Genomic DNA, 25,561 nt, shown 5'->3' on the forward strand with positions numbered 1-25,561 from the left:
TAATAATTGTAGTCTTCGTGCACTTATTGTCCAAATATGATAGCAAAGCCCTTACAGTCAGGTTGTAAGACATGTATCGACATATACTTGTACGTATTTTATTGGACAAATAATGCAGTACAATATGAAGTTGTTCATTTGGCACACCATGCTTTAGTCAACCTTGCCAATTTTTTTCTCTGTGTCTTGCTTTTTAGCACAACCCCACCACTCAAATCTCGGCTCTTGATAATCCGATTCGTTCATTGTTCATAATTGTGTTTGGGACCATCAGCCTTCAGAGAATTGTCGGAATAAGATTTCCAACTGGCTGTCTTTAAATTCTGGGACAAAGTGGATGCTGATGATCTCGGAGAATCCCTCAGAAAGAGAAGGTGCCACAAAGTGTTTCCTGTTCATCGAGGGAAAACAAGAGAGACAGAGAGCGTTCATTAGAAAGGAATCACACGCTGCATCATGTTCAATGGAACAATACCAAAACTGAACTAAAAGAGGGGAAAAAATATCATTGTTGTTGTCTTGTGTTACTCACTTATAGCTTTGGAAAATCATATCATTGACTTTCTCGTGTTTGCTGTCTGAGGGTGCCATCTCACGGAACTGGTCACAACAACGACGACGACAATGCATTAGTAAAGAAAATCTAACAGTTTAATCAGCAGAACACACGTGACGGCGTAGAATGGTGAATCATACTCTATTGTTATGTTTGGCTTGTTCCAGAGTGGCTGAGAAGTGAAAACAGCGACAAGATACACCCGCGGCTTTGGCCACATCCAGGTAACTGAAAAAGATCAATCTCTTTAAATCGTTGATGGATGATTTTTATATTATGGTTTATAGTAATAAAGAGACCCTCCGATCCCAAACCTGCAGTAGAAGTATGGATATAACAGTATTATGAGAAGGCTACATTGTGGGGTACCGTTTGCGAGACTCTGGGTCTGGGTTGGTGTTGTCTACAGCGGCGCTGCGACCCTCTTTCAGAGCACGTTTACACGCTGCCACACAGCTCTGCCATGAACCAAGGGTGTCCTGAACAAGACATACGCACATAGATCTTACCGTCATCCGCATAGCAGTGGAAGGAAATACCATGTTTACTGAAAATTGAACCCAATGGAAGCAGATAGAGTGAGACCGCTTGTGATTCAGAGCAACCAAGGCGAACACAAAAGGTTCTTTCCTTCAGATAAATGGGACTTAAACCACTTAAGGGCGCTACCGCCAATGCCCACTGGGTGCTGCAAACGAGCCAGAAGAATATGATAACCACTGGATCAAACGTTGCAGTGAAATCCAATAAAATCCATCCATTTTTCATACCGCTTAATCGGACACACCAAATCTTCTGTGTCATTTTATATCGAAACCTGATAGGAAGACCTTCAAGAGTCTATGACCGCTATTGATAAAGGCCAAGATCGATGTACCAATTTTCAGGAGAACGTCCTTAACCCTCATATTATGTTGAAAAAAAAATCATTTTTATTATGTTGTGGGTCATTTTGACTTTAAAGTGAGAATTCTGACTATATTCTCAGAATTCTGACATTAACATGAGAATTCTGACTTTATTCTAAGAATTTTGACTTTAAGTGAAAATGTTGACTTTATTCTCAGCTCACTTTAAAGTCAGAATTCTGAGAATAAAGTCAGAATTGTCACTTTAAATTCAAATTTTCTGAGAATAAAGTCAGAATTCTCACTTTAAAGTCAGAATTCTGAGAATAAAGTCAGAATCTTGCCAACCTTTTTTTTCTTCAGTGGCCCTAATCCTCTTCTGTACATTTTTACACGTATGTAAAAATCCACACAAAACAGTCAAATAATAAGTGACACCAGCAACAACTGTTTCTGAGATGTGATAAACATACTTGAAAAGAGAGACATCATATTTTCATAAAACTGTTTTGAAGAAAGGAAAAAGAAATGTTATCAAGCGCTTTTGTCAACACAAAAATGAAGATGGGTAAAATTGACCCCTTAGCATAATATGAGGGTAAAATAAATGCAGAGATTCAAGCACCATGCCTACGTATTCTCATGCCATACAACATTTGGATTCTCAAAATTTGCATCATGAATCGAGGACCTCCTGTAAATGTAATTTGAAGGGAATATTGAGCATCATTTTGATTGCAACGCTCTATAACCACTGAGAGGGGTACAGAAATTGTCTATAATTTTCCAGAGGGTACACTGACTACTTACCCTGTTGATGTGGACATAACCATTTGGGATGATATGGGTGCGGAAGAATGTGGACTTGCCCGCTGAAAACAAACAAACAAAAAAAATCATTGAGATTTAGAGGATGCCGTTGAGTGACGCAGGTGCGGCGCACAGAGAAACATTCGCAGTCTTTACATACATGCAGGAAAACCCACAGCCACAATGACTTCTGTTGTGCTGGAAGTGAGAGACGCAGACGGTGGGTCATATAGCCTGATGCCAGAGTCCAGTTTTCTCTGAAATTCATATTTCAAATTGCAATCAGATTGAGACAATATACTGCATGCCAGCTGATTTTTCCATTTTTAAGATAACGAGGCATCATTTTCACTCACAGGGTCAAATTGCGGTAGACTATAAGAGGCGCTCTTCCAGCCCAGGAAGTATTCCTCTGGCGTGTGGAACTGCAGGCTAAGATTTATGGAAAACTGCAGACATGAAAAGCATTTGTTTAAATAATAATTAAGAAAAAAAGGAGAAGCAAGAGTACAAAGCAGTCTAACCAGTCGGTCGCTGCAGGAGAAATCCTTCTTCTTCTTTCCTGGAGCCCAGTTCTCAGGTCTACCTGCAGCATCTGTAAGGAAACAAATAAGAAGATAGCTTTGTCTGCTGGAATATGCTCCAGGATTCAATTCTGTCACTGTCTTGTTGATTGTTATATTCTGATCTAACATTGTTGCATGTAAAATCAAGTAACCAGGAACATCACAAAGTTACTTTTTTAAGATAAATCCAACGACAAAGCTATACGCTATACGTAATCGCCATCCCAACAAATGATTTAACACTTTACATACAGGCTCACCTCCAACATAAAAACTTTGGGTTTTGTCCACAGGAACACCATCATTGGCCTGTACAGGAAACAGATAAAGGACAACCGACATCACTTTTTTGTTTCCTAACTGACATCAGAAAAACGTTTTATAGCATCTAAAATACCCAAAACACGCAGTATATTTTTAGTCAAATGCAAAACACCAATAAAAATGATGTAAAGTGTCTAAAAACTACTTCAATTTGAAACCGGAAGTGGCCATTTTCAGAAGGTCCCGTCCCCTTGTTCGTGGTGTCACGCCAAGACGTCTCGCCTTGTTCGAGAATCAAAACAATGGCTTCAGATTCAGAGAATATGCTTTCTTGTTACTCATCCAGTTATGAATATGATTCAAATAGTTCTGAAGAGGAAAGCATAACTGTTTGCAATCGATTAAAGAATTTCTTCCCTGTCATTTTGAGGTATCTGGGGCGGGGGGAAACGTAGCACCCAAAAGAGGCAGAAGATGGCGACAAAGTCCCTGGAAACGGGCTGATTAATTCCTTACAATTTTTGTCAGCAAATATCAAATAGATGCTCGGTGCAACACACACAAGGATTCACCATCGCGTTATTTATGCGTTTTCTTTCTAATTTCGCCATCAACACGGATCAACACGAAGTTTTCAGACCAAAGTACCGCAAAAAGCATTGACGTGAATGAAAGGACTACTACAATGTGTCCTTTCTCGGTCAGGGGCGTTCCTTCAGTGACGTGAGGACCCGTCACCAACTCAAAAACGAGACTTCCGGAATATGCAGCGCGAGTCTTAAAACGTAAAATATAGCTATATGCGGTGGAATCTTTGTAAAATACGCTCAGTCGAAGTCATTTGAAGCGATTTTACAAATTATGGACATAACTTGACCGGGGATGTCGGTTGTCCTTTAAATAATAACACAAAGAGAAAAAAAAACATTAAAATGCACACACAAGTACATGCTATGTAGTACAAAATGGTTTCAAAGTACCACCCAAAAGTGAAGAGTTGTTGCAAGAAATCCATTTTACTGTTGACTTCAGTTTATGTTATTTTATTTTTGATTGAGTTTGACTGTCAAGTACCTCTTTGCACAGGTGATTCCACATTCCCACTGCTGGCTTCCTGTAGATTCCCGGACCAGCTGCTATAAACACCTTTGAAACAGATCAAAATTCACACATCAACTCTGGGGACACTAAAAAGAAATTTTCATTCGTAATTTTCATTTTCAGTTTACAACCGACAAGAACATTTTTTCTAATTTTGAATCCAAAATGTATTCAGACAGCTCATTTTACTTGATTTACCTACCAAAACATACATGCAGGAACACGATGATCCGTATTAACCACATCTAAAAATATTTTCCACAATCTCCTGGCCAAAAAAAACCCAACATAAAAGTCATGTATGCAAAAGCGAGTTCAAACGAATGCAAGAAGGTACACCACCTTGAAATGTACATTTCTCCACTGTGAGACTAATAAAGGAAAATCCAATCCAAATCCACCTAATTAGAGGTTTCTAAAAACTCTATACTGATCGCAAATAACACTATGTATGTTTGAAGAATCTAGTGATCATCAACATAAGTAATATGAAGAATTCAGCGTTTACCTCATTAACTGCCATCCACAAATTCATTCGGGAATTGAAAAGTTGATGGAGACAATCAATCCCGAATTTGTTCGAGTTTTGATTTTTTATTGTTTGGGCGCTGATAAAGCGCTGGCCATGTTTTTTCCTTTCCACAAGGGGGCAGCATTTCCCCTTTTCCACGTTCGCGCTTTGTTCCAGCTTCAGCTGTTGATACAGCCATATATAAACCAATATGTATTGCATTTTATTTTGGACAGCCGCCCTCATTTCAAGCTCAATTAACTCCAGACCCATATATGTAATTTAGGAATTATCTCATTTTTTTCTGATGAAAGAAGAGAGTCTCAGGTTTCTTACGCTGCATTGACTGTTTATGTAGTCCTAAAACTCAATATTCTGTGGGTCCTGGAATTTGAGTGACAATTAAAAAAACTCTGGCAATGGAGTTGGCACATTTTTGCATGTCTGGCAATGAATGAGTGAATATTTAGTTAGTTTTTTTTTTCTTTTGACTTTAAAACGGCGCTGCGAGTGTGAGTGTGAGTGCGATTAGTTGGATGACTATGTGTGCCCTGCGATTTGCTGGCAACCAGTTCAGGGTGTACTCCGCTTGTAGAAGCATTTTGGTATTGCGCCATGGAATGTGGAAATACCACCACAAGGGGAATTGATGATGCCATCGGTCAGTGCACCCAGATCAAACATGAATTCTGAATGAATTGACCTCATTGCATGACATTTGGACTGAAATGACTCTCATTAAGAGTGACCATAGACTGTTTGACACCACCAACTCAATTTTGCCATCAACATAAAATTTTATCCCGTCAATCAACAATGGTGAGTGCATGTTGAAAATCTGCTTCAACAGCATAGGAGTGAAAAGTTGCCAAAACACTGCCTAACTCCCACTATTGGCAGGGATAGGTTCCAGCATGCTTCACAATCATTGTGGGTAGAGTTTGCACTGGTGCAAAGCTGCACACATTGTTTCAAATACCGTACATATATGCATGTCGCCAACCAAAAAATTCGAAACACCTTTCAATAAAAAATGGAGTATTGTTGTTGTGAATACAGAAGACCTAACCCTTACCTGCACAGGCAACCCCAGTGTGGCGAGGATGTCCTCTACTTTCGACTTAAAGACTTCTGGTCTTAGTTTTCCTCTAGCGATCCCCATCTGGTTGGTGAAAAACACCACCTAGACGAAAATGGGTGGAGCAAGGGAGAACCAACAATGAAACTTACTCTTTTAATATTTTTTAATGCCCGTGGTTTATCTATATCTAATACCCTAACAACAGTTCAAGTTAAAATCATTTTCCTCTACCTTGTATCCTTTCTTGATTAAGTTGGCCAGCCGAGGCGGAATTTCAGGGTATAGTATCCTGTTGATCAATACGCAGAAATAAGACAAAGCAACTTCCACACGGGATGTTAGATGATTAATTTTGGGGGCTTCAAGAAAACAGACATACTTCCAGTCATCCGGCGCTGTGGGAAAGACTTTTCCTGATTTAGTGGTGATAATGCAGCCATCAATGTCAAACCCAGCAATCTGCAGAGGAAGGAATTGCAACAATGGCAATTATTAATTACACCTACATTCAACATCTGATACCAGGTGTTTTGACAGATGAGGGGATAGGGAATTATATAATTCGATGACAAAAGGTGAAGATTTAATGCTGAAAAAATTGGCATCAAATAAAAAACATTTCAGATTTTTGATTAAATAATTCCAATGCTGTAGTTTTAAATGAAACAAATGTTTTGTTTGGGGTATTTTTAGATTGGTATATTCAACCAGGGCCCACCTTGTCACTCCCTCTGACGCCTGCTGGAGTATAAAGAATGAGGCTCCCAATTTGCTGCCAAGTGCTCTTTACACAGGCCAAGGAAGACGAAATAGTAGTCTGGGCTTCTATTTCTGCTGCCGTTCTGTTCCGTTTCTCACTCATGGCTGACTCTGCCAACTCCTGGAGCTGCCTGAGCTTTTCTTCTGCTCGTTTCTCATTCTCATCTTCGCTCATCTCCTCTTTATTCCATTCAGCCGAAGCCTCATTTCTCCGTTGGCGCTTTGCATCAGGATGCCGTGTCTCTGGGCTCAACGGCCTTTTTGATGACTAAAAAGGTGAAAGTCACAAGTCTGCTTCCAAAATGTGGTGAAAAATAGTAAACAAATTAGTTTACCTTCATGGGAGAGGTAGGAAAGAAATCCTTTATACTGCGCTTTAGCGGACTCCACTGTGAGTTTTTTTCATTCCCATTCTTACCACTTTTTGTTTTGTTCGAATTGTTGCCTTCTCCTTGTACCGTAATGAAAGCTGGTCTGGTTGAGCTTGGGGTGAAGCACACTTTAAATGGGTATTCATGGTTGACCAGGTAGAGGGTGCCACCATGACTGAGTTTACCAGACTGGCCCCGGCCAAGCTTCTCACTCTCCAAGAAACTGGGATTGGGACCCAACTGCAAAAGAATAGCAATAATCGGTATTCTAGATTTCATTCACTTTTTGAATGTATAAAATTAAGGGTGTATACATAAAGAGAGTACAGTACAATATCACCATTTGTTTGGACACAGAGGCAAAGATAAGCTACAGTCTTACAAGAAAGGAGAACTGTTCTTCAAGAATAACAAAGCTACAACAGCCACCAAAATAGGGTAGGTACGGTACACACAGAGTTTTGTTTTCGTACCTGAGTGACAAACACATCTTGGTCTGCAAAGCAGGCCACCACCTTCACTGAAAGAAACAGATGACTGTCAAACACGCAAGAATCAATCGCACTACCCAAAGCCGTTGATATTTTCAATTGTACTTCAGTTCATTCTTGGGTTGAAACTAATTACATTTTGTGATACTGTTTGACAAAAAAAAAAACATAATTCAAGTAAATGCGTTTCATGGTGACCAGTAGCTTCCAAGGATACCACTATGAAACACATCACGTTATCAATTGGAAGAGCAACGTAGAGAAACTATGAAACGCGGGAGTGTTAAATTCAACCTTGGTGTCTAGAGCACTTTTTGTCGACGACTCCGGTATCGCGGCCACGACCCAAAAGCACGGCTCGTCCATCCTCCAGAATGACCTGAGCCCCAGATGAACTAACCAAAACGCACGACATTTCAGTAACCCAGCCCCAAAATAAAGACTAAAGTGGCGAAGATCTGGACGACAACATTTGTTTTCCAAAACTTAAAGAACGATCGATTGTTTTGAAAACTTGAGTGTGAACTATCATCTGCGATTGTTCGTATTATTGGTCCTTCCCAATAACAGATCCGCCGTGAAACACGTTGAGTTGTTATGTTCCGTTGTTGAGTTGAGTTGTCATATTCCGGGGTTCGAAAAAACAGAATTAAGATACACAGTTTGGTGTACGACGTTTTTATTTGTCGCGTGGTGTTCATTGCATAAATATTCAAGTAATACACCGTATTTTTGGTCAAACGACATCGACGTTCCAGTTTTGTGAAGTGCGCGTCGAGATTCTCCAATTGAGATCTGTTTGACAGATCTTAAACATGACTGCCTTCCAACTTTTTCAAATGAGGAAAAGAGGATGAACATAATGATCCCTCTTGTCTTGTTCATCCTCATCATATAGCTATCATATATCATATCATCATATAGCATCATCATCATATAGCTACGTAAGTAGATATTTATTTCGAGTATTTTCATGTTTCTTATTTTGTCTTGCAAATGCTCAACGTTGATACAAATTATAGTTTAGTCCTATGCGACATTAAAATAACAGCAACGACACTTGCACGCACTTTATTTACCTCACATGCGAAGTAATAATGAAGTGTTATGACTTCTTTTGTTGGGCATTCATAAATTTAACAAGTCTATGCTGTGTGTTGATACTGAGGTAATTGCAGTCTGACCTTTTTAAACATCATATACTGCACACTATTTGTATTTGGACTGCGGTGTTGGCCAACTTTGGAAGAGCTGACTTTATTTGCCTTACCTGGTTTACATCAAAATAAAACTGGATTAGCAGGTTTAACAGGCCGTAACGCATGAAGAAAAAAAAGATAAAAATGAAAGAATCTTGAGTTGAGAGACATGTTTTCATCCAATTGTGTTTGCTCCTGGTCTTTGTCAAAAGCATCTGAGTGTGTGATTTGCCATTGACGTCCCGCCTCTGTTGTACTTTTTCAATATAAAGCACAGTGGGCCGACACGCATTTGAACTCCTTGGCTTCAGCTGCAAGCGCCCAGCTAAAGGTAAGACTTTTTATGGGAGTGTGTGGACTTTAGTGTCACTTGGGAGGTAACTACGTATTAAGTTACTTTTTTGGAATGGTTGTGGTTGATGTGATGTACGATTTAACAATATCTATAATCTATGATAACCTTTTTTAATTCACCTTTTCTGTGACTGAAATTAATTGCAGATTCACTTTGTACCATGGCGACCCAAAAAAGTCAAAATGAGGCGGCATTTTCGTCCATAATGAATGGTGTGAAGGAGCTGGAGCTCCGTGGTCCACATATTCCCAGTGCCCTCCTTCTGACAGGGGAACATGCATTTCCATTGCTGATAAACAGCCAAGGCCAGGTCCTGATGGCTGCCTCCAAGTACGGCTCAGGACGAATTGTGGTCCTGGGACATGAGGGGTACTTGACAGCATTTCCTGCTCTGGTAAAAAATGCAGTGACTTGGCTGAAAGGTGACTCAGGCAACCTGCCAGTAGGGGTCAAGAAGACTGTGAAGGCAGTGGCTGACAGTCTCAACAAATCCCAAATCCCAAGTGATGCTGTGGAAGCATTCCAGAAGAATTATAATCTTAGTGTTTATGTAACAGATGCCATAACAATGAATACAGATGGGAAGGACCTGGTGGCATTTCTGAAAAACGGCGGAGGGGTGTTGATCGGAGGGCATGCCTGGAGTTGGGCCGCAGAACACCCAAAGGAGAACACGCTGCTTGGGTTTGGAGGGAATAAAGTGTCTGCCGTGGCCGGCATCTACTTCTCTCAACATCAGGGTGAACCTGAATTGTTGCCTGTCTACCCTCAGATTCCATCCTCATGGTTGCGTGTGGTGTATGTATAGCCTGTTTATATTGTAAAAATAGTATACATTTGCAATTAATATTATTCCCATACTTCTGTTAAATTATCCTTGAACTTTACTGTTTACATTTCAAAGTGAAGACAGTACTGAAGAACATTTTATTCTCTCTCTTTTTTTGCATCGGCCACTGAAATATTTCTTTTTTCTTAAAATGCAGATTGGACAAGGAGTTTGAAGATGACCTGACATTCTTACTTCAGGGTGTTTCTGAGTTTGACGTTCGCGGCGGCGCAATTGCTTCTGAGATTCTGGTTCATGGACGCTTGGCCTTCCCTATCGGAATGGCGGATGGTCGTCGGCCATTTTTGGCAGGCAGCTATTATGGGCTTGGACGTGTTATTATTGCGAGCCACGAAGGATATTTCGGTCGACAGGTAACGTTAATAAATATTGACTATGTCCATTTTGGTTATTTTTACGCATTATTTTAAATAGTCCCGATCTGCCATTGTCCCATATTCCATATCATGATGAACATACTTTTTTTCCGGTGTATCACAGGAGCTGGCCCCATTTTGGAGCAACGCTATTCACTGGTTGGATTCAGGGCGACGTGGCACTGTGGGCGTCCTGCAACATAACGCCCTGGACAATCTCAAGAAATCTGGCTTGAACTGTGAGAAGAGCGACTTCAGGAATGACCTCAGTGTGTTTGTGTGTTCAGCATACAGTGACAGAAATGCAGAAGAAATCCATAAATTTGTGGCTGAGGGAGGAGGTCTTTTGATTGGTGGCCATGCTTGGTACTGGGCACAGTCAAACAGAGGCGGAAATCCCTTGACAGAATTCCCAGGTATTGAGCCGTACTACAAGACTGATGAGGTTTTATTATTGCAGTACTCTCGATACATGATAAATAATAATTCTGAACATCCTAAAAGAAAACGGGTTGTAATTGCAGGGAACAAGATCCTGAACAAAATGGGCTTGAGCCTTTTACCTGACACCATTCGAGGCGGTCTCTACAAAGCTGTCGTACCCAGCGAGATTGGCAAAGAAAGCTATCACTTCCGTCACCTTCTACAACGTCTTGCTGCTCATATAACCGAGGGAGATGATCTTACCAAGAACGAGGAGCAATGCCTGAAAAAGTTTGGCGAGGACTGTGCAGCTTTCTTAAAAATGGAAGCCTACGATCACTGTTCATATGCTCAGGTTTTGTCCACCCTTACACATGTCCTGAAGAAATCAGGCATGCCTAAGGTAGGTAGACAATTTCAGCAAAAGCTCAGTGTACGCATCAATTCTTGCCGATGTTGCATGCTGATATGGTCACATACTGAATGAATTGACCATTCGTTATTCTGTATGAATTTTTTAAGGTGTCTGACACCTGCCCAGTGAAAACCTCCAAAGACCATCTGCTGCTCAACATGGGTTCAGAGGTCTATAAGGTTTGCCCCAATCCTGACACCCTGTTGCCTTACCTCATCAATGACAACACCCTCTTGCCCGTTGTCTATAATCACAGGGTCCCTTTGAATGTCTACACTGCAGGTACGCCATTTTTAGTTTTACCATTTGAAAGTTCAAACTACAGTGCTCTCTTAAATTGACGTGATTGTGTGTTTCCATTTATGCATTAGGTGGAGAAGAGTGGATCAGTACCGGGCTCTACCTTTCTCAGGGGATGAAAACCTATATTGCGATGCCTGAGCAGATTGTCAACAAGGGATGGAAGGTAGGATATATAAATAAACAAAAACTCCTTTGGATTAATTGTGTTTCTGTTTATGCTGCAAATCATTTGAATGATTGTCAGAGATGTTTGTTCGGACACCGAACAAAGGCTCAAACACAAGAGATTGTCTTTTACTGCCTGCAGGGGACGCAGACATTCATGACCGATGACCAATCTCTGTAGCTCTCTGCCAAGCTATTTATTGAGCGTATATGCAAATATCACTGATACATTAGTAAAACACAGTCTTCTTGATTTGAATACCGCGCCCCTGGACATCCCATGTTACAAGCTACAATATCCATAAACAAACAGAACATAGACATTTTAATGAGTTGTGTTTTTAGATTTGTAACCTAGCTAATGACCTCTTCCTGTGAAGGAGTTACCAAGTCCTAAATTCCGACAGTTTAACAGGCTGTGTCTGTTCACCTCAGATTGCCGCCAGATTTTCTGTGCTTCCATTGCTTCCATTGTGGGCCTTGTGTTCAGCCAACTAATCATACAACAGCAAGAAACTCTTAAATATGATAACTTCTATTCTGTCTATTCTCTATCAATTATTCATATAATATGATTCATATAATAGTCTATAGATCGGATGTTCCTAAGAGGAACTACAGTGAGACCTCAATTTACGAACTTAATTAGTTCCCAGACAGAGTGTGTAAGGCGAAAAGTGTGTATCCAAAAAATAAAAATTCCCATAGGAAAACATTAAAATAGGAATAATCCATTCCCGGGTTTCCATAAAATATACTTTTCAACTAAATAAGCCTTAAAACTACACACAACATACCTTATTCTCTGTATAATAAATGTGCTATTGTATTGTAATGAAAGAAATACACTGCATTGTATCATAAAGTCACTTTATTTACATTTGTGATGGTCATTTATGGCTTGATGGAATGGCGTTGGAGGTTGAAGGTCAAAGGGAATTGCTGTTTGGAAAGAGAGGCACATTACATGAGGACTGTAATTAAAGAAATTAACTGTGCTTTTATTTCACATTTTGATGGTCGTTGATGGCTTATGGAAGGAGAGTCACCTTCCATAAGGACTGTTGGTAACTTAACCTCTGGTGCTGTTCGGTCGTGTGCTTCCGCCGAAGATCACTCCGCCAGCCGTGGTGGGTGTGTATTATGAAAATAGTGCTTATTATAAGGTTTAATTTTCATAAATTTGATGTTTGTAAGGCGAAAAGTTTGTAAGTTGAGGTCTCACTGTAATGGCTTTTCTAGTTCATGGGTTGATGTCAGGGATCTTCAGTTCTTACACATCAGAATCATCCAAGAATGTCTTTGTTTGGCACGCTTTGTTGACATTGGGAACACAAATGTCCTTCTCGCTTGTTTGTTGGAAACATTTAACTATCAAACATTGATGGGATATGAGTCCATCACCTACTCGATTGAATTATTTCTATTCCATCACAGGTCCAAATCGGTTGTCAAACTGACTATCTTAAGGCTGACGAGCTGAAGAGAGCGCCCAATGTTTATGAGCGATTTCCCATCAACACCGAGATGGTACAAGTGTCGAACTTATGGGGAGGTCTCATCTACTTGGTGGCCCCACCTAAAACCAAATTGGAAGGGGTACAGGTCATAGTCCAGGTAGCCGTGCCGGCTCCTTATTATAAATCTGGTAAGGATTATGTCATTGATTTTGTCTGACTTTAATTTTTTTCACCTATTTTCCTGTCCTTTATACGGTTAGTGAAAATTTTCAGATTGTTATATGTCATTTGTAGACTTAAGTCGAGAAAAATATTAATCTCCAGGAAAATAACATTTTGTATGATGGGTCCATTTGCATAACACGGCATTTATAATGACCCTGAGAAAATGTTTATTTGCCAGACACTCCATAATTGTATTTTGGAGCTTGAAAATACAGTTCACATCTGCAAGTCCTTGCAAATGTCTTGTTTACACTTTGACTAGACGATATTTAAGCCTATTTTGACAGCTGTAATTGAAAAATGATGCTCCGCCTGGTTGGAAAGCAAACAATTTCTCCTTCTGCTCCTTTCAGGTGTTACATCACCAGCCGATTGGGCCATGCTGCGAACAGCTCCTTCCCCTTGGGCAGAATTGGAGTTTGAAAATATCATACTCACTGTACCATCAGATACCATTCGGAATCTGGAAAGACCGGATCTGCTGGCAACACTCTGGGATGACATCATGAAAGCAGTTGCTGACTTAGCTGCCATCCCACCCAAATTTCCTCGCAAAGAACGCTTTGTAGCAGATGTACAGATTTCTCATGGTATGTATGTATTGTCCTGTATGCCAGGTACCATCAATGTTGAAGTGTGCCAGGTACCATCAATGTTGAAGTGTCTCTTTTCACCTGACTTGCACAGGAACTTTCATAACACTCTGGGGCATTGCATACGTGACTGCCAGTTTTTTTGGACTCTAGCCAAACATCATTATTGTGCTACTACCACAACACAATGCTCTTAATCAGGAACAGAAGGAAAGGCATTTTGCAAAAGCAACTACAGTAATCATTCGTTTGTCACAGTTAATGCGGACTGGGACAACACGCATTAGACAAAAAAAGCGCGATGTAGCGAACCCTACATGGATTGGTAAATTTGCATGTGTATGAGTACAAAAAATACAGTATATATAAGGCCAGATTTAGTGGAACACGGTACAGGACATGCATGAAGAAGCACAGTAAATGTTTGTAATACAGTACAAAACTCTGATGCAATAAAGTAAATAGTCCGCGATTAACATGCAGTATATACAGTATAATATTTACAGATACACACTACTCCTCTTTCTTGGTGTAACGCACTGTAGATTCATTGACGTTGTAATGGCGTGCAACAGCGGCATCATTTTCACCTTCACTCAGTTTGTCAAGTAATTTTACTTTTTCACTCACTGTCATCAATTTCCTCTTCTTTTTGGGTTCGCTGGATGATTTTGAAGGCACAGGGCGTTTGGGAGCTATTGTCGGGGGAGTGTATGACGTACAAATGAAAATATGAGAATACGTACAGCACGTAACCTGAAGGATAAGCATTCAGGAAGGTTGAATGCTGTCCAGTAGGGTCATCTTTCGGCCAATCAGCTTCGGCCCGAGTCAGCATGAAAACAAATGAAGAAAAACATGAATGTAAACAAAGTCAAGACGATTAATGTACTGTAAGCAAAGTGCTAAAAATATTGTTTACATTAATTATCGACTCATTGTCAGGGGTGACCAAATGAAACCGATGTTTTTGGTTACTGAACTAATGGACGGTTTTGTATATTTACAGCACAGTAATGCCTCAAAATGGATGAATGAATTAAAAATAACAACAGTAAAGCCAAATGATCCTGAAGGTTGTTTTCTGTGACCCGCTGTAGTTTTACAGTCCTGTACTGTCGTGACTTTCACTGCCATTTGCGGCCTTTTTTTTAGGTTAAAAAAATGTGCGATGCATAAAAGGCCACAATAATCGAACCGCGAAGTAGCAAGAGATTACTGTATAATTTTTGTGAATTGAGAAATACTGCACATCAAGGATAATGGTTGCTTTAATTACTTTTCAGGTTGGATGCACGCTGGCTACCCCGTCATGATGCACACGGCCTCGGCAGATGCGCTGGTCAACCTTGAGAAGGCCAAGACTAATGGTTTATGGGGCCCAATCCACGAGCTGGGCCACAACCAGCAGAGAGATTGCTGGGAGTTCCGGCCACACACCACAGAGTGTACATGCAACATATGGTCAGTGTACATCCATGAGAAGGTGTTGGGGATCAACAGGGAGAAGGTGAAATCATTTTTCTTCTTTGACTAACTCCTGGATTATGTCATTTTACATTCACATCACATTTGATTTACTTTACGTTCACATCGGTGGTTTTTCAATCCAGGCTCACGGTGAAGTCTCATTAGCAAAAAGGAAGATTCGAGTGGAGCAATATGTCAAAGAGGGCAGGCACCTCAGCAAATGGTCAGTTTGGTTGGCTCTTGACACATACTTGCAGGTGAGAGACCGGAAAAAGACATGGACCGAGTGTGTGTGTGTTTATCTATCTATCTATCTATCTATCTATCTATCTATCTATCTATCTATCTATCTATCTATCTATCTATCTATCTATCTATCTATCTATCTATCTATCTATCTATCTATCTATCTATCTATCTATCTATCTATGTATGTATGTATGTATGTATGTATGTATGTATGTATGTATGTATGTATGTATGTATGTATGTATGTATGTATGTATGTATGTATGTATGTATGTATGTATGTATGTATGTATGTATGTATGTATATATGTATGTATATATGTATGTATGTATGTGTGTATATATATATATATATATATATATATATATATATATATATATATATATATATATATATATATATATACATATACATACATATATATATATACATACACACACATACATGTGTGTGTATATATATATACATACACACACATGTACGTATGTATGTATGTGTGTGTATATATATATATATATATATATATATATATATATATATATATATATATATATATATATATATATATATATATATATATATATATATATATATATATATATATATACATACACACACACACAAAGACTGTGTCTGAGAGGCTTTAACACACCTGTTAATCCGATGTTGATGAATAAAACATGCTCTTTCAACACAGCTCCAGGAGAAATTTGGATGGGATGCCTTCAAGAAGGTATTTGGTGCTTACCACAAGATATCTGATTATCCAAGGGACAACGCTGGCAAGATGAACCTGTACGCAGAAACTTTCTCCAAAACTGTGGGAATGAACCTGTGTGCATTCTTTAAGGCCTGGAGCTGGCCCATCGAGGACGCTATTGAGGAGAAACTAGCCAACCTCCCACACTGGGAGAACCACCCCATGGTCCAGTATGGTTTGAATTTTGGATGTGGAGTGTGAAATGTGTTCAGCTTTTCTTTTGACATCACTTAAACTCTTGCTGATATTTTGTTGTAGTGTTTCAAAACAGACAACAAACCTCAATGAAATCATGAGGAAATAGTTCAGCGCTTTCTCGCAGACTAGAAAATTGGGGTTTGCCTAAGCACTTCAAGATAATGATACAATTACAAAAATAACAGTCCTATTTTCAATGTTTTTGAATGTATTTGGGTGTGTTTGCATGGGAAAGGGACCAATAAATGTTTTCATGATGCATTTACATAAACATTTCAGTCTCTTATTTTTAAAATACAAAATGGACAAATGAAGATTTCAAAAAAGTCTGAGTTTCGTGTAAAAATTGTGAGCAGAAATAAGACTCATAGTCCAAGTACTGTACAGCATAACAGTATGTTGTGCAAATAGCCAAAGGCAGTGCGGTTTTCCCTTTTGTCCAACGACAGCTGGGGTGGGCTCAACCTCTGTCACCCTGAACAATAAGTGTGAAATAAATTGGATGGATATTGCATGACGTGAAAGAAATTGCTATTGAGTTTAATAATTGGGCTCGGAAAGCTGTGATTGGTTGCATACGTGTGCTCACAAGTACGTATGTGTTTAAATGCCATGAGTGATCATTTTAAGATGAAGAGAAGACACCATTTGTGGCAGCGGGTGTCATTACTCTCATTACTCAGTTCACGAATGAAGACAGGTCTTTAACTTTTATGAAGTAATGTGGACCCAGGTCACACAGCAGTTCAAGTTCCCTATCAAGAATTTGTTTCCATAATAATAATAATAATAATACATTTGATTTCAAGCGCCTTGCAAAGCTCTCAAGGACACTTTACAGTCAGACAAGCATAGATACAATAATAAATAAAATACAATTATAAATAGAATACAATAAATAAAATACAATTATAAATAGTAACAAGAGATAGAGCTACACAGAAAATGCAATTTTTTGCCGAATGAACATCACGGTACAGTACAATAATCGCTTGCTACTTCGCAGTTCGATTATCGCGACCTTTTGTAAACCGCAATCTTCAAAAGACACTGGCTACATGGCTTCAAAAGACTACATGATATATTTTTCCACGAAAAATACGGGATCCCCATAATCCCCCATCTATCTATATCTATAAATAGCCATTTATAGCTACCTATCGACGTTCTGGCTCGTTTGTTAATAAAAACTTTGAAACGTCACTCAGCGTACAAAATAATACATACGCAGAAGAGCTCATTTGTTGTGGTAGTTGTGTACAAAACCGGACAAAGCCAGAACACGAATAGTAGCTAAAACCTCACGAACGTTTACAGGGGGACTTTGCGTACATAAGTGTCCACAGTTGAACAAATATACTTTGATCATGAATTGTTATGACGCTCCTCAAATCTGCTATGCTCAATGCGCTTGCTCAGAGATGACAGAGAGCAACTCAGCCGTCTTGAAAGTTGAGGGGTCTCCTCAACTGCATTTCACCTCCGGGATTCTGCTCGAAAGGGGGCATTTCAATTTCCACACGCTATCTATTAGGTCAAAAACCAGTTAATTCAAAGTTCCAGAAAGAAAGGTCTCGCCGTCAGAAGGACTGCTGACGCCGAAAAGCAAACGGAACTTTTTACGATGTCTTCATGGACAAGCTCGGAGTCTTCAGCCTCTTCTGTTTCTTCAAGTTAGTGCACATCGGTGATTAGAATACCTTTCGGTTAAAGTAAAGTCTGCATTATTATTATTATTATTATTATTATTATTATTATTATTATTATTATTATTATTATTATTATGTACATATTGATTTATAGAGCGTTTTAAACAGCTGAAGATGTAACAGCGCTTAACATGGACAACTATCATATACAGGAAATAAAGCAGTCACAAAGATAGTAGAGTGTACCAGGGAGTCAAACTAAGCTCAAGTCTGAATAATGCTGAATCAATTATTATTATTATTATTATTATTATTATTATTATTATTATTATTATTATTATTATTATTATTATAACCAGTAGTTCAAAGTCAAAAAAGTCAAAGTCAGCTTTATTGTCAAATATGCTAATATGCATGATATACAGCACAGGTGAAATTACTGTCCTCTCGGACCAAGCATGCAAGGCACTTCTAATGACTTTAACAAACATAAACATGAAAACGCCAATTTGCCGGGAGAGGCCATTGTGCAAAAAAAGCACAATTCATATACTGTAATAGAGAATTATTCCCTTTCTGGGTGGAACAGGTACAGATCAGCCACACTCCTCATAGACTTATATTTGTAATTCTATTTCACTTAGATTTGACCACTGACTTGACAATTGTGTCCTGTCTGTGTTTTGCAGTGAAAGTGACAAGACCCGAAGTCAAGATCGGGAAGGTTTTGTACAGCAAGTCTAATGCTTACTCTGTCCTCGATTTCATCGGTGAAGGCTCTTATGGGAAAGTGGCTGTGTGCAAAAGTCTGGACACATCTGAAATGGTGGCTATCAAGATTTTGAAGAATGACCCCGCCATCAAACAGGACACAGACAAAGAACTGTCCATACTGATGATGATTCGTGATATGGATGCAGATAGCGCCAACGTGGTGAAGTTTTTTGAGCAGTTTGAGCATGAGGGAAACATCTGTCTGGTCTTTGAGGTATTGGATTGTGATCTCATTAATCTGCTGGAAGAGCGACAACGTAAGCCATTGACTCTGGACGAAATACGTGTCATTGCCCATCAGCTTCTCATGGCCTTAGTCACTCTGAAGCATGCCGGTGTTTTGCACACTGACATCAAACCTGACAACATTATGATTGTTAATCGGAAAGAGCAGCCATTGAAGGTGAAACTGATTGACTTTGGCAATGCCATTCCAGCATCCAAAATCAAGCTCGGCTTGGAGATTCAACCGGTGGGCTATCGAGCGCCAGAAATTACCCTCGGCCTCCCTTACAACGAGAACATAGATGTCTGGAGCGTTGGCTGCATCATGGCCTTCCTATTCCTGCCCGGAAGCCTATTTGCTATCAACTGCGAATATCAAATGATGAAGCAAATCGTATGTGTTCTGGGCCAGCCAGAAGACCACCTGCTTCACGCAGGGAAATACACTGAGAACTATTTCATCGAAGATGAGGAGGTTGGGGTGTCTCAATATCGGCTAATGACACCGGAGGAATTTGAAGCGGCAAACAACGAGAAACCCAAAAACCAGGATGCTTGCGGTCCGGTTCGCAAACCTCTGGAAGATCTGATTCACTCGCCCTCTGAGGGAGACTGTGTGGAGACTGAGCTGGACAAGAGGAAGGCTTTCTTGGACTTGCTCAAACAGATGTTGCATCTTGACGGACATCAGAGAATCTCTGCCTCAGAAGCGTTGCAACATCCTTTCATTACAATGGCCCAGGGGGTCGACAGCAGCAGTCTGAGTCCTCTGATCGACAAAGAAGTGTTGTTTGATCAGCTACGAAGCCCCCCTCCAAGTGGAAATGCCGACCTCGAGTCGAAATGTATGTTGAAGAGGATTCGCAAATTTTTACGTCGAGTGACTGCTATATTCTATCGCATGGCGACGCTACTGCGCTGATTACAGTTAGCCATTTTCACAAATATTTTCATTTAAGTTGACTTGGAATCACATTTTTTGAGGATGATACAAATTAAGATGTTTGAGTCACAGATTTACCTTTTTGTCTTCTTGATACTGTCATGACAATGTCTTCCTCTGGGGCGATTTTGTGGCTGCCGATGCTCACCCAGAGAAAAACTCATCCTGAGACTGTAAAGTGACCTTGAGAGTTTTGAAAGGTGCTAATAAATTATATTATTATTATTATTGTAATAATTATATTTTTGATTGTTGCTGCACCGATGATCATTTTGTGTTTGGGAGCCTTTTTGCTGAGCGAGTGGCTTGTTCTGTAGCCACAAGGGGACATAAGTCTTCTTGTGCCGGTTCCAAGCCCGGATAAAGACAGAGGGTTGTGTCAGGAAGGGCATCCAACGTAAAAGCTTGGCCAAAACAAACATGCGAATCAAACCTCTGAAGATGGAGGACACTGATTCGCTGTGGTGACGACTCCTTGAAGGGAAAAGCTAAAAGGAAACGAATAATTGTTTTTACATTATTTAAATTCTTATTAATATTATTCGTAAATGTGAGAATCATATGATTTTTTTTCCAGAGATTGGATTGGATTGGATTTGCCTTTATTAGTCTCACAGTGGAGAAATTTACATTTCACAGCAGCAAAGTGATGAAAGGAATGAAAGTAGAAAAAAGAAATACATGAGCTGCTGGAAAGGCAGCCACTCTCGCGGCGCCGTCTTGAAGTCAAAAGAACAAAAAAAAAACTAAATAACAAATAATATGACAACACAAAGACAACATGACAAAACAAAGACACAGAGAGTCATTCATTCTTCAGGACTTGCTGTACCCTCTTTGTGATGACATGAAGCAGTTCTAGATGAAAGAGGAGAGGATCGAAGCGTCTTTCCACCAGTGGATCAGGGACATTATGGTGGAATGTGCACGTCAACTACAAGCTAAATGTTGAAAATAAACATGCAGCTGTAGCATCCATTGACGAAAAGAGATTGTCTCACATCTCCTGTCCCACATAAATCTGCTTCAATTCCAAGCCGCAACAGTTCCACATACACATCGGCGCTCTGCACTGACGCTCCTTTCTTCTTATCGCGGGCTCCTCAAGCCATGCATCCGTCCAGCCGCAGACTGTCCAACAGCACCGACTTTTCCGCTGAACAAACCGGGGCTGTGAAGATGCTGACCAATACAGGCGCAAAAAAACCACAATGGCCCCTTTGGTGTCCAGCGATGGCAGTCGAATGGCAACGACATTCCTCCCATCCAAAAACAGTACTGGCATATTCATGCTGCCGAAAAGGCGCAACCGCTCAGCACAGTCTCCTCCTTGATGAATGTCATGGTCAAAAATGCCAAAAAACAATCTTTATCCATTCCACACGACGCCCAACAACACAAAGTGACAAAAGAAAACAAAACGAGACAAAAACAACAACAAAAAAACAAGGCTCATGAGAGCACTTGCTGATGGCTGCCTACTCGGGCGCCATCTTGGACTTCTATGGCGCCTGAGTAGGCAGCCATCAGCAAGTGCTCTCATGAGCCTTGCTTTTTTGTTGTTTTTGTCTTGTTATTGTGTTTTCTTTTGTCACTTTATGTTGTTGTGATCCACTGCTGACATGGATGTTTTGATCCTTTCCTCTTTCATCTAGAACTGTTTCATGTCATCACAAAGAGGGTACAGCAAGTCCTGAAGAATGAATGACTCTGTGTCTTTGTTTTGTCATATTTGTTATTTTTTTTTTTTTTTTGGTTTTTCCCAAGATGGCGGAGCGTGAACACGCAGCGGCTCCCCTCTCCCGGCAAATTGGCGATTTCATGTTTATTATGTTTGTTTAAAGTCATTATAAGTGCCTTGCATGCTGGGTCCGAGAGGACAGTAATTTCATCTGTGCTGTATGTCATGCATATTAGAATATTTGCATATAATGCATATAATGTTTATGTAGTCCTAAAACTCAATAAAGTGTCCTTAACAGTTTTGAAAGGCTCTTATAAATGAAATGTATTATTATATTATTATTATCCTGCGGGTCCTGGAATTCGTGTGATAATGACAAAAACCCTACATACTGGAGTGGACACATTTTTGCACATGTCTGGCAGTGAATGAGTTAATAAATGCATTTGAAAATGGAAATGGAATCATAAAAATATAAATTCCCATTCCAAGTACTCGCTGCGGTCATTTACATCAATGATATTCCGCTATGGGAAAAATATCTTACGATATAGCAAATAACATTTCATATCAACAGCTTCAAGTGCCATTGCTTTTTTGTCTTTGTGATCAGTGGGGAAGAAAAACAACTTGAAACACTCATTTTTCTCAATTTATTCGGATTGAGTCAATGCACAGCCACCATGCCATGAAAGGCACAGATCAACCCTTTTGTTTTGCCATTTTACAAAAACATTTCTTTGTCAATAGCATGACATCTTTAGGCAAAATCCCCAAATAATCAATCGCAGAGTCAAACGCTGCAGCTACTGTGGAAAAGCTCTCCTACTGGTTGATTTGAAAACTGTTGCAAGAACTCTCCAAATTCATCCAAAGAGAATTTCTCGACCCAGTTGTCGTCTGTGTTCCTGGCTGCAGCCGCGCCAACCTGAATGGGCTTGTCGTCGTTGTCCACACAGCAATATGCGTTCCATACGTAATCTGGGATGTTGACACGCCTCACGTTGTTCTTGACAATCCAATTGCCCACAGAGGGTATTGCGCCCACCAAAACATAGGCCTTGGAACACGTTTGGCGGAAAAGCTCATTCAGCTGAGACTCGTGATTTCTCCATGCGTTCTGATTCATTTTGGGGTTCTGAGGAACCACGTTGGTGAGGGTGAAAGTAGCATTGCGGCCCGGAACTGTCAAAAGGAGTGGAGAGCAATTAAAAAACAGGAGTGATGCCGAGTGAGAAGACAAATCCTCTCGTTCCCTCAGATCCTCTTCCTCCCTCCGCCTCTGTGTGCCCCCCATGCCCGTCTCAGCACGATGGGTGACAGAGCCTTCAGCTGCTCTGCCCCCAAACTTTGGAACTCACATCCTCCCAACATTCGTCGTAACATTGATTCTCTTCCCACCTTCCAGTGCCATCTCAACACCCACCAATTTAAAATTGCATTTTCTGTGTAGCTCTCTCTCTTGTTTCTATTTACAATTGTATTTTATTTATTGCATTGTATTTGTGACTATATTTTATTTATTATAGTACCTATGTCATGATCTGGTTGGCAACCAACGGATGGCGCTGTTGGCCCTGCCTGCAGCCTCGCAGGTGCTGGTCGTTTTAATCAGTGACACTTAAAAGGACTCCCGGCACAACCATCCGGTGTCGGGTCATTGTTGATGTATGCTTTGTATGCAATTGCATGCATTGTATGCTGTGTTTGTTTATTCTTGGCAGACTTTTACTCTTGGTCTTTATTTTATACTTTGTATTTTTTCTGTTTGAATGACTTTGATGTTTTAGATTTTGTTCTTGTTGACTTTATTTTCATATAATTTCTCAAACACAACCTGCTGCTCCCTCCTGCGTGCTTTTTGGGATCCACATCTGCCATCACCACCTTGCAAACCGTGACAACCTATGCTTGTCTGTGACTGTAAAGTGTCCTTGAGAGCTTTGAAAGGCGCTTAAAATGTAATGTATTATTATTAGTATTATTATCCGTCAGGTTTCTGATTCACTTAGCTGCACCCTTGTCACATCCCTGGCCTCTGACTTCAAAACTAGTTTTCAATCAATAGGGTGTGTAAACCTGGACGTGATCATGTCAGGCGATCATAGTGTTCATATTTAACTCAGTCACTGCTATCCCCGAATTTATTCTGGAATTGAAAATATGACGTTGAGCGCCATTCCCGAAATTGTTCGGGGTTTTTTTTTCTGTGGGAGTGCTGATTAAGCGCTGGTAAGATCTCTGGCAATGTTCTTTCCCTTCGATGAGTCGACAGCATTTCCCCTTTTCCATGTTAGCACTTAGTTACAGCTTCAGCTGTTGTGAAAGCACTTTATAACCAATATGTATGTATTGCATTGTATTTTGGACAGCCACACTCATTTCAAGCTCATATAACTCCAGACGCATATAATTTACCTTTTTTTTATGAAAGAAGAGAGTCTAAGGTTTCTTACACTGCATTGAATGTTTATGTAGTCCTAAAACTCAATATTCTGCGGCTCCTACAATTTGATTGAGAAATTTGGACACATTTCAGTGGACACATGCTTGCTGGTAATGAATGAGTTAAAATTGATCTTGGAGGGATATCATCACTACACTATGGCTCGGAACAAAAATGAGTTTGATACTCGCCGCCATCATATTCCCTATTAGTGACAGTCAAGGGTGAATACCACGTCACGCTTACACTGGAGTCGGATTCAACCCACCCACAACTGAATTCAGATGTTGTCGTTCAAAACACCTCACTGCGTTGTCTATCGAGGCTGGTGAGACAATAAAGGTCTCTGTACATTAAATGTATTTTAGCGTTTGCTTACCTGCATGATGTCCATTAGGGTTCAGGTGACCTCGGTCAAAGCCAGAGTGTGTGTAGTCCTCATTGAGAGCCTGTTTCTCCCCAAGGTAGATCCCAGGATGATCTCGCCCCAGCCAGTAACCATCCTTCATCTCTGCTTGCCACGATTTATTTACTAGCTAGAAGAACATGACAAACTCCACTTTTCACAGATGTCACTACAGACACAGTTGTCTCAGGTTTTATGATGCATGCAAGCGCTTCATTGAATCTTTATGTAGTCCTAACACTCAATATTCTGTGGGTCCTGGAATTTGAGTGACAATGACAAAAACCCTGGCACTGGAGTTGACACACATTTGGATTGGATTGGATTTGCCTTTATTAGTCTCGCAGTGGAGAAATTTACATTTCATTTTTGCACATGTCTGGCAGTGAATAAATTAAAGTAATTATTGTACCAACCTGAGGCTCCACAAACCACCTTCTCTCTCGTCCACCTCCATTGCTGGGCTCAAACACGTATGCTGAGTAAACTGCGATACGATGGTTTGTGTCGTATAATGTGGCAAAATGGTACCTGGAAGTGTAAAAAAGCCTCCTTTGTTAAAAACCATTTTTTTAAACTAATCAATGACATTTTTTGGACACATTTGCTTCTGATTTGGAAGAAAAGGTTTGTCAAAATAAGAATACACAACACACTGTGGCTCAGGCTCACATTGTAAATAAATCATCTTGGTTGAGTTCAATCTGATGTTGTCTAAATGTTATTTTATTTTTTAGCCAATACCTAATCACCATTGAACACATTAGGATTAAAAGAGAACAGAAATAATGACCTACACTCTAATCCTCATCCTTAACCTTTGACATTGCAAAATTATTGTGGATCAGCTTTCCCCAAAACAGGTACAGTATTTTGTCATGTGGAAATTATCTGTCCACTTTTTACCGGTTGGCAAATCGCTGACAGAGACGAGCGGCGCCAGGTGTTGAAGACCCCCATTTCGGCACTTTACTTTTGTAGAAATACTTCAAGCATTCAGGCGCATCCTGGGCCAAAATATTAAGATGTACAATTACAGAGAGCAAAACATATT

General features: G+C 40.0%; 4 protein-coding genes across 5 annotated transcripts in view; 2 read left to right on the plus strand and 2 right to left on the minus strand.

The window, feature by feature from the left end:
- Window positions 1-62: 62 nt before the first annotated feature.
- pnkp (polynucleotide kinase 3'-phosphatase) lies at window positions 63-7,908 on the minus strand. Of its 2 annotated transcripts, none has more exons than XM_089013186.1 (17): window positions 7,653-7,908; window positions 7,341-7,387; window positions 6,832-7,107; window positions 6,456-6,764; window positions 6,117-6,196; window positions 5,969-6,026; window positions 5,732-5,839; window positions 4,119-4,190; window positions 3,041-3,089; window positions 2,739-2,809; window positions 2,571-2,663; window positions 2,375-2,471; window positions 2,215-2,276; window positions 926-1,035; window positions 697-784; window positions 533-600; window positions 63-391 (listed from the first exon to the last, which is right to left on the minus strand). In XM_089013186.1, the coding sequence occupies exons 1-17, from the start codon at window positions 7,771-7,773 to the stop codon at window positions 271-273; spliced, it is 1,830 nt and encodes a 609-aa protein (XP_088869312.1). In that variant the 5' UTR covers window positions 7,774-7,908; the 3' UTR covers window positions 63-270. The 2 variants fall into 2 exon arrangements, with proteins under 2 accessions (XP_088869312.1, XP_088869313.1); XM_089013187.1 differs by having other exon boundaries at window positions 7,341-7,382; window positions 7,653-7,881.
- Window positions 7,909-8,821: 913 nt separating this feature from the next.
- Window positions 8,822-16,653, plus strand: LOC148888377 (TRPM8 channel-associated factor homolog). Its single transcript, XM_089013974.1, has 12 exons — window positions 8,822-8,888; window positions 9,059-9,710; window positions 9,899-10,115; window positions 10,243-10,534; window positions 10,643-10,944; window positions 11,064-11,238; window positions 11,328-11,422; window positions 12,862-13,072; window positions 13,463-13,699; window positions 14,989-15,212; window positions 15,316-15,429; window positions 16,120-16,653. The coding sequence occupies exons 2-12, from the start codon at window positions 9,073-9,075 to the stop codon at window positions 16,381-16,383; spliced, it is 2,769 nt and encodes a 922-aa protein (XP_088870100.1). The 5' UTR covers window positions 8,822-8,888; window positions 9,059-9,072; the 3' UTR covers window positions 16,384-16,653.
- A 687-nt stretch (window positions 16,654-17,340) lies between these two features.
- Window positions 17,341-20,566, plus strand: LOC148888378 (homeodomain-interacting protein kinase 2-like). Its single transcript, XM_089013975.1, has 2 exons — window positions 17,341-18,053; window positions 18,719-20,566. Exons 1-2 carry the CDS (start codon window positions 18,005-18,007, stop codon window positions 19,948-19,950), a joined length of 1,281 nt encoding a protein of 426 aa, XP_088870101.1. The 5' UTR covers window positions 17,341-18,004; the 3' UTR covers window positions 19,951-20,566.
- Window positions 20,567-22,293: 1,727 nt separating this feature from the next.
- LOC148888379 (endonuclease domain-containing 1 protein) overlaps window positions 22,294-25,561 on the minus strand; it is a 3,560-nt gene continuing 292 nt past the window's right edge. The window contains exons 3-6 of the mRNA XM_089013722.1: window positions 25,414-25,514; window positions 24,924-25,038; window positions 24,481-24,637; window positions 22,294-22,840 (exon numbers count right to left, since the gene is read on the minus strand). Of these exons, the coding sequence (XP_088869848.1) occupies window positions 22,449-22,840; window positions 24,481-24,637; window positions 24,924-25,038; window positions 25,414-25,514 (765 nt within the window). The 3' untranslated portion in view covers window positions 22,294-22,448. The remainder of the gene's footprint in view (window positions 22,841-24,480; window positions 24,638-24,923; window positions 25,039-25,413; window positions 25,515-25,561) is intronic.

This window comes from Hippocampus bargibanti, linkage group LG14 (genome assembly GCF_051943395.1).
Source record: "Hippocampus bargibanti isolate YZ-2025 linkage group LG14, ASM5194339v1, whole genome shotgun sequence".
In the NCBI taxonomy this organism is placed as follows: Eukaryota; Metazoa; Chordata; class Actinopteri; order Syngnathiformes; family Syngnathidae; genus Hippocampus; species Hippocampus bargibanti.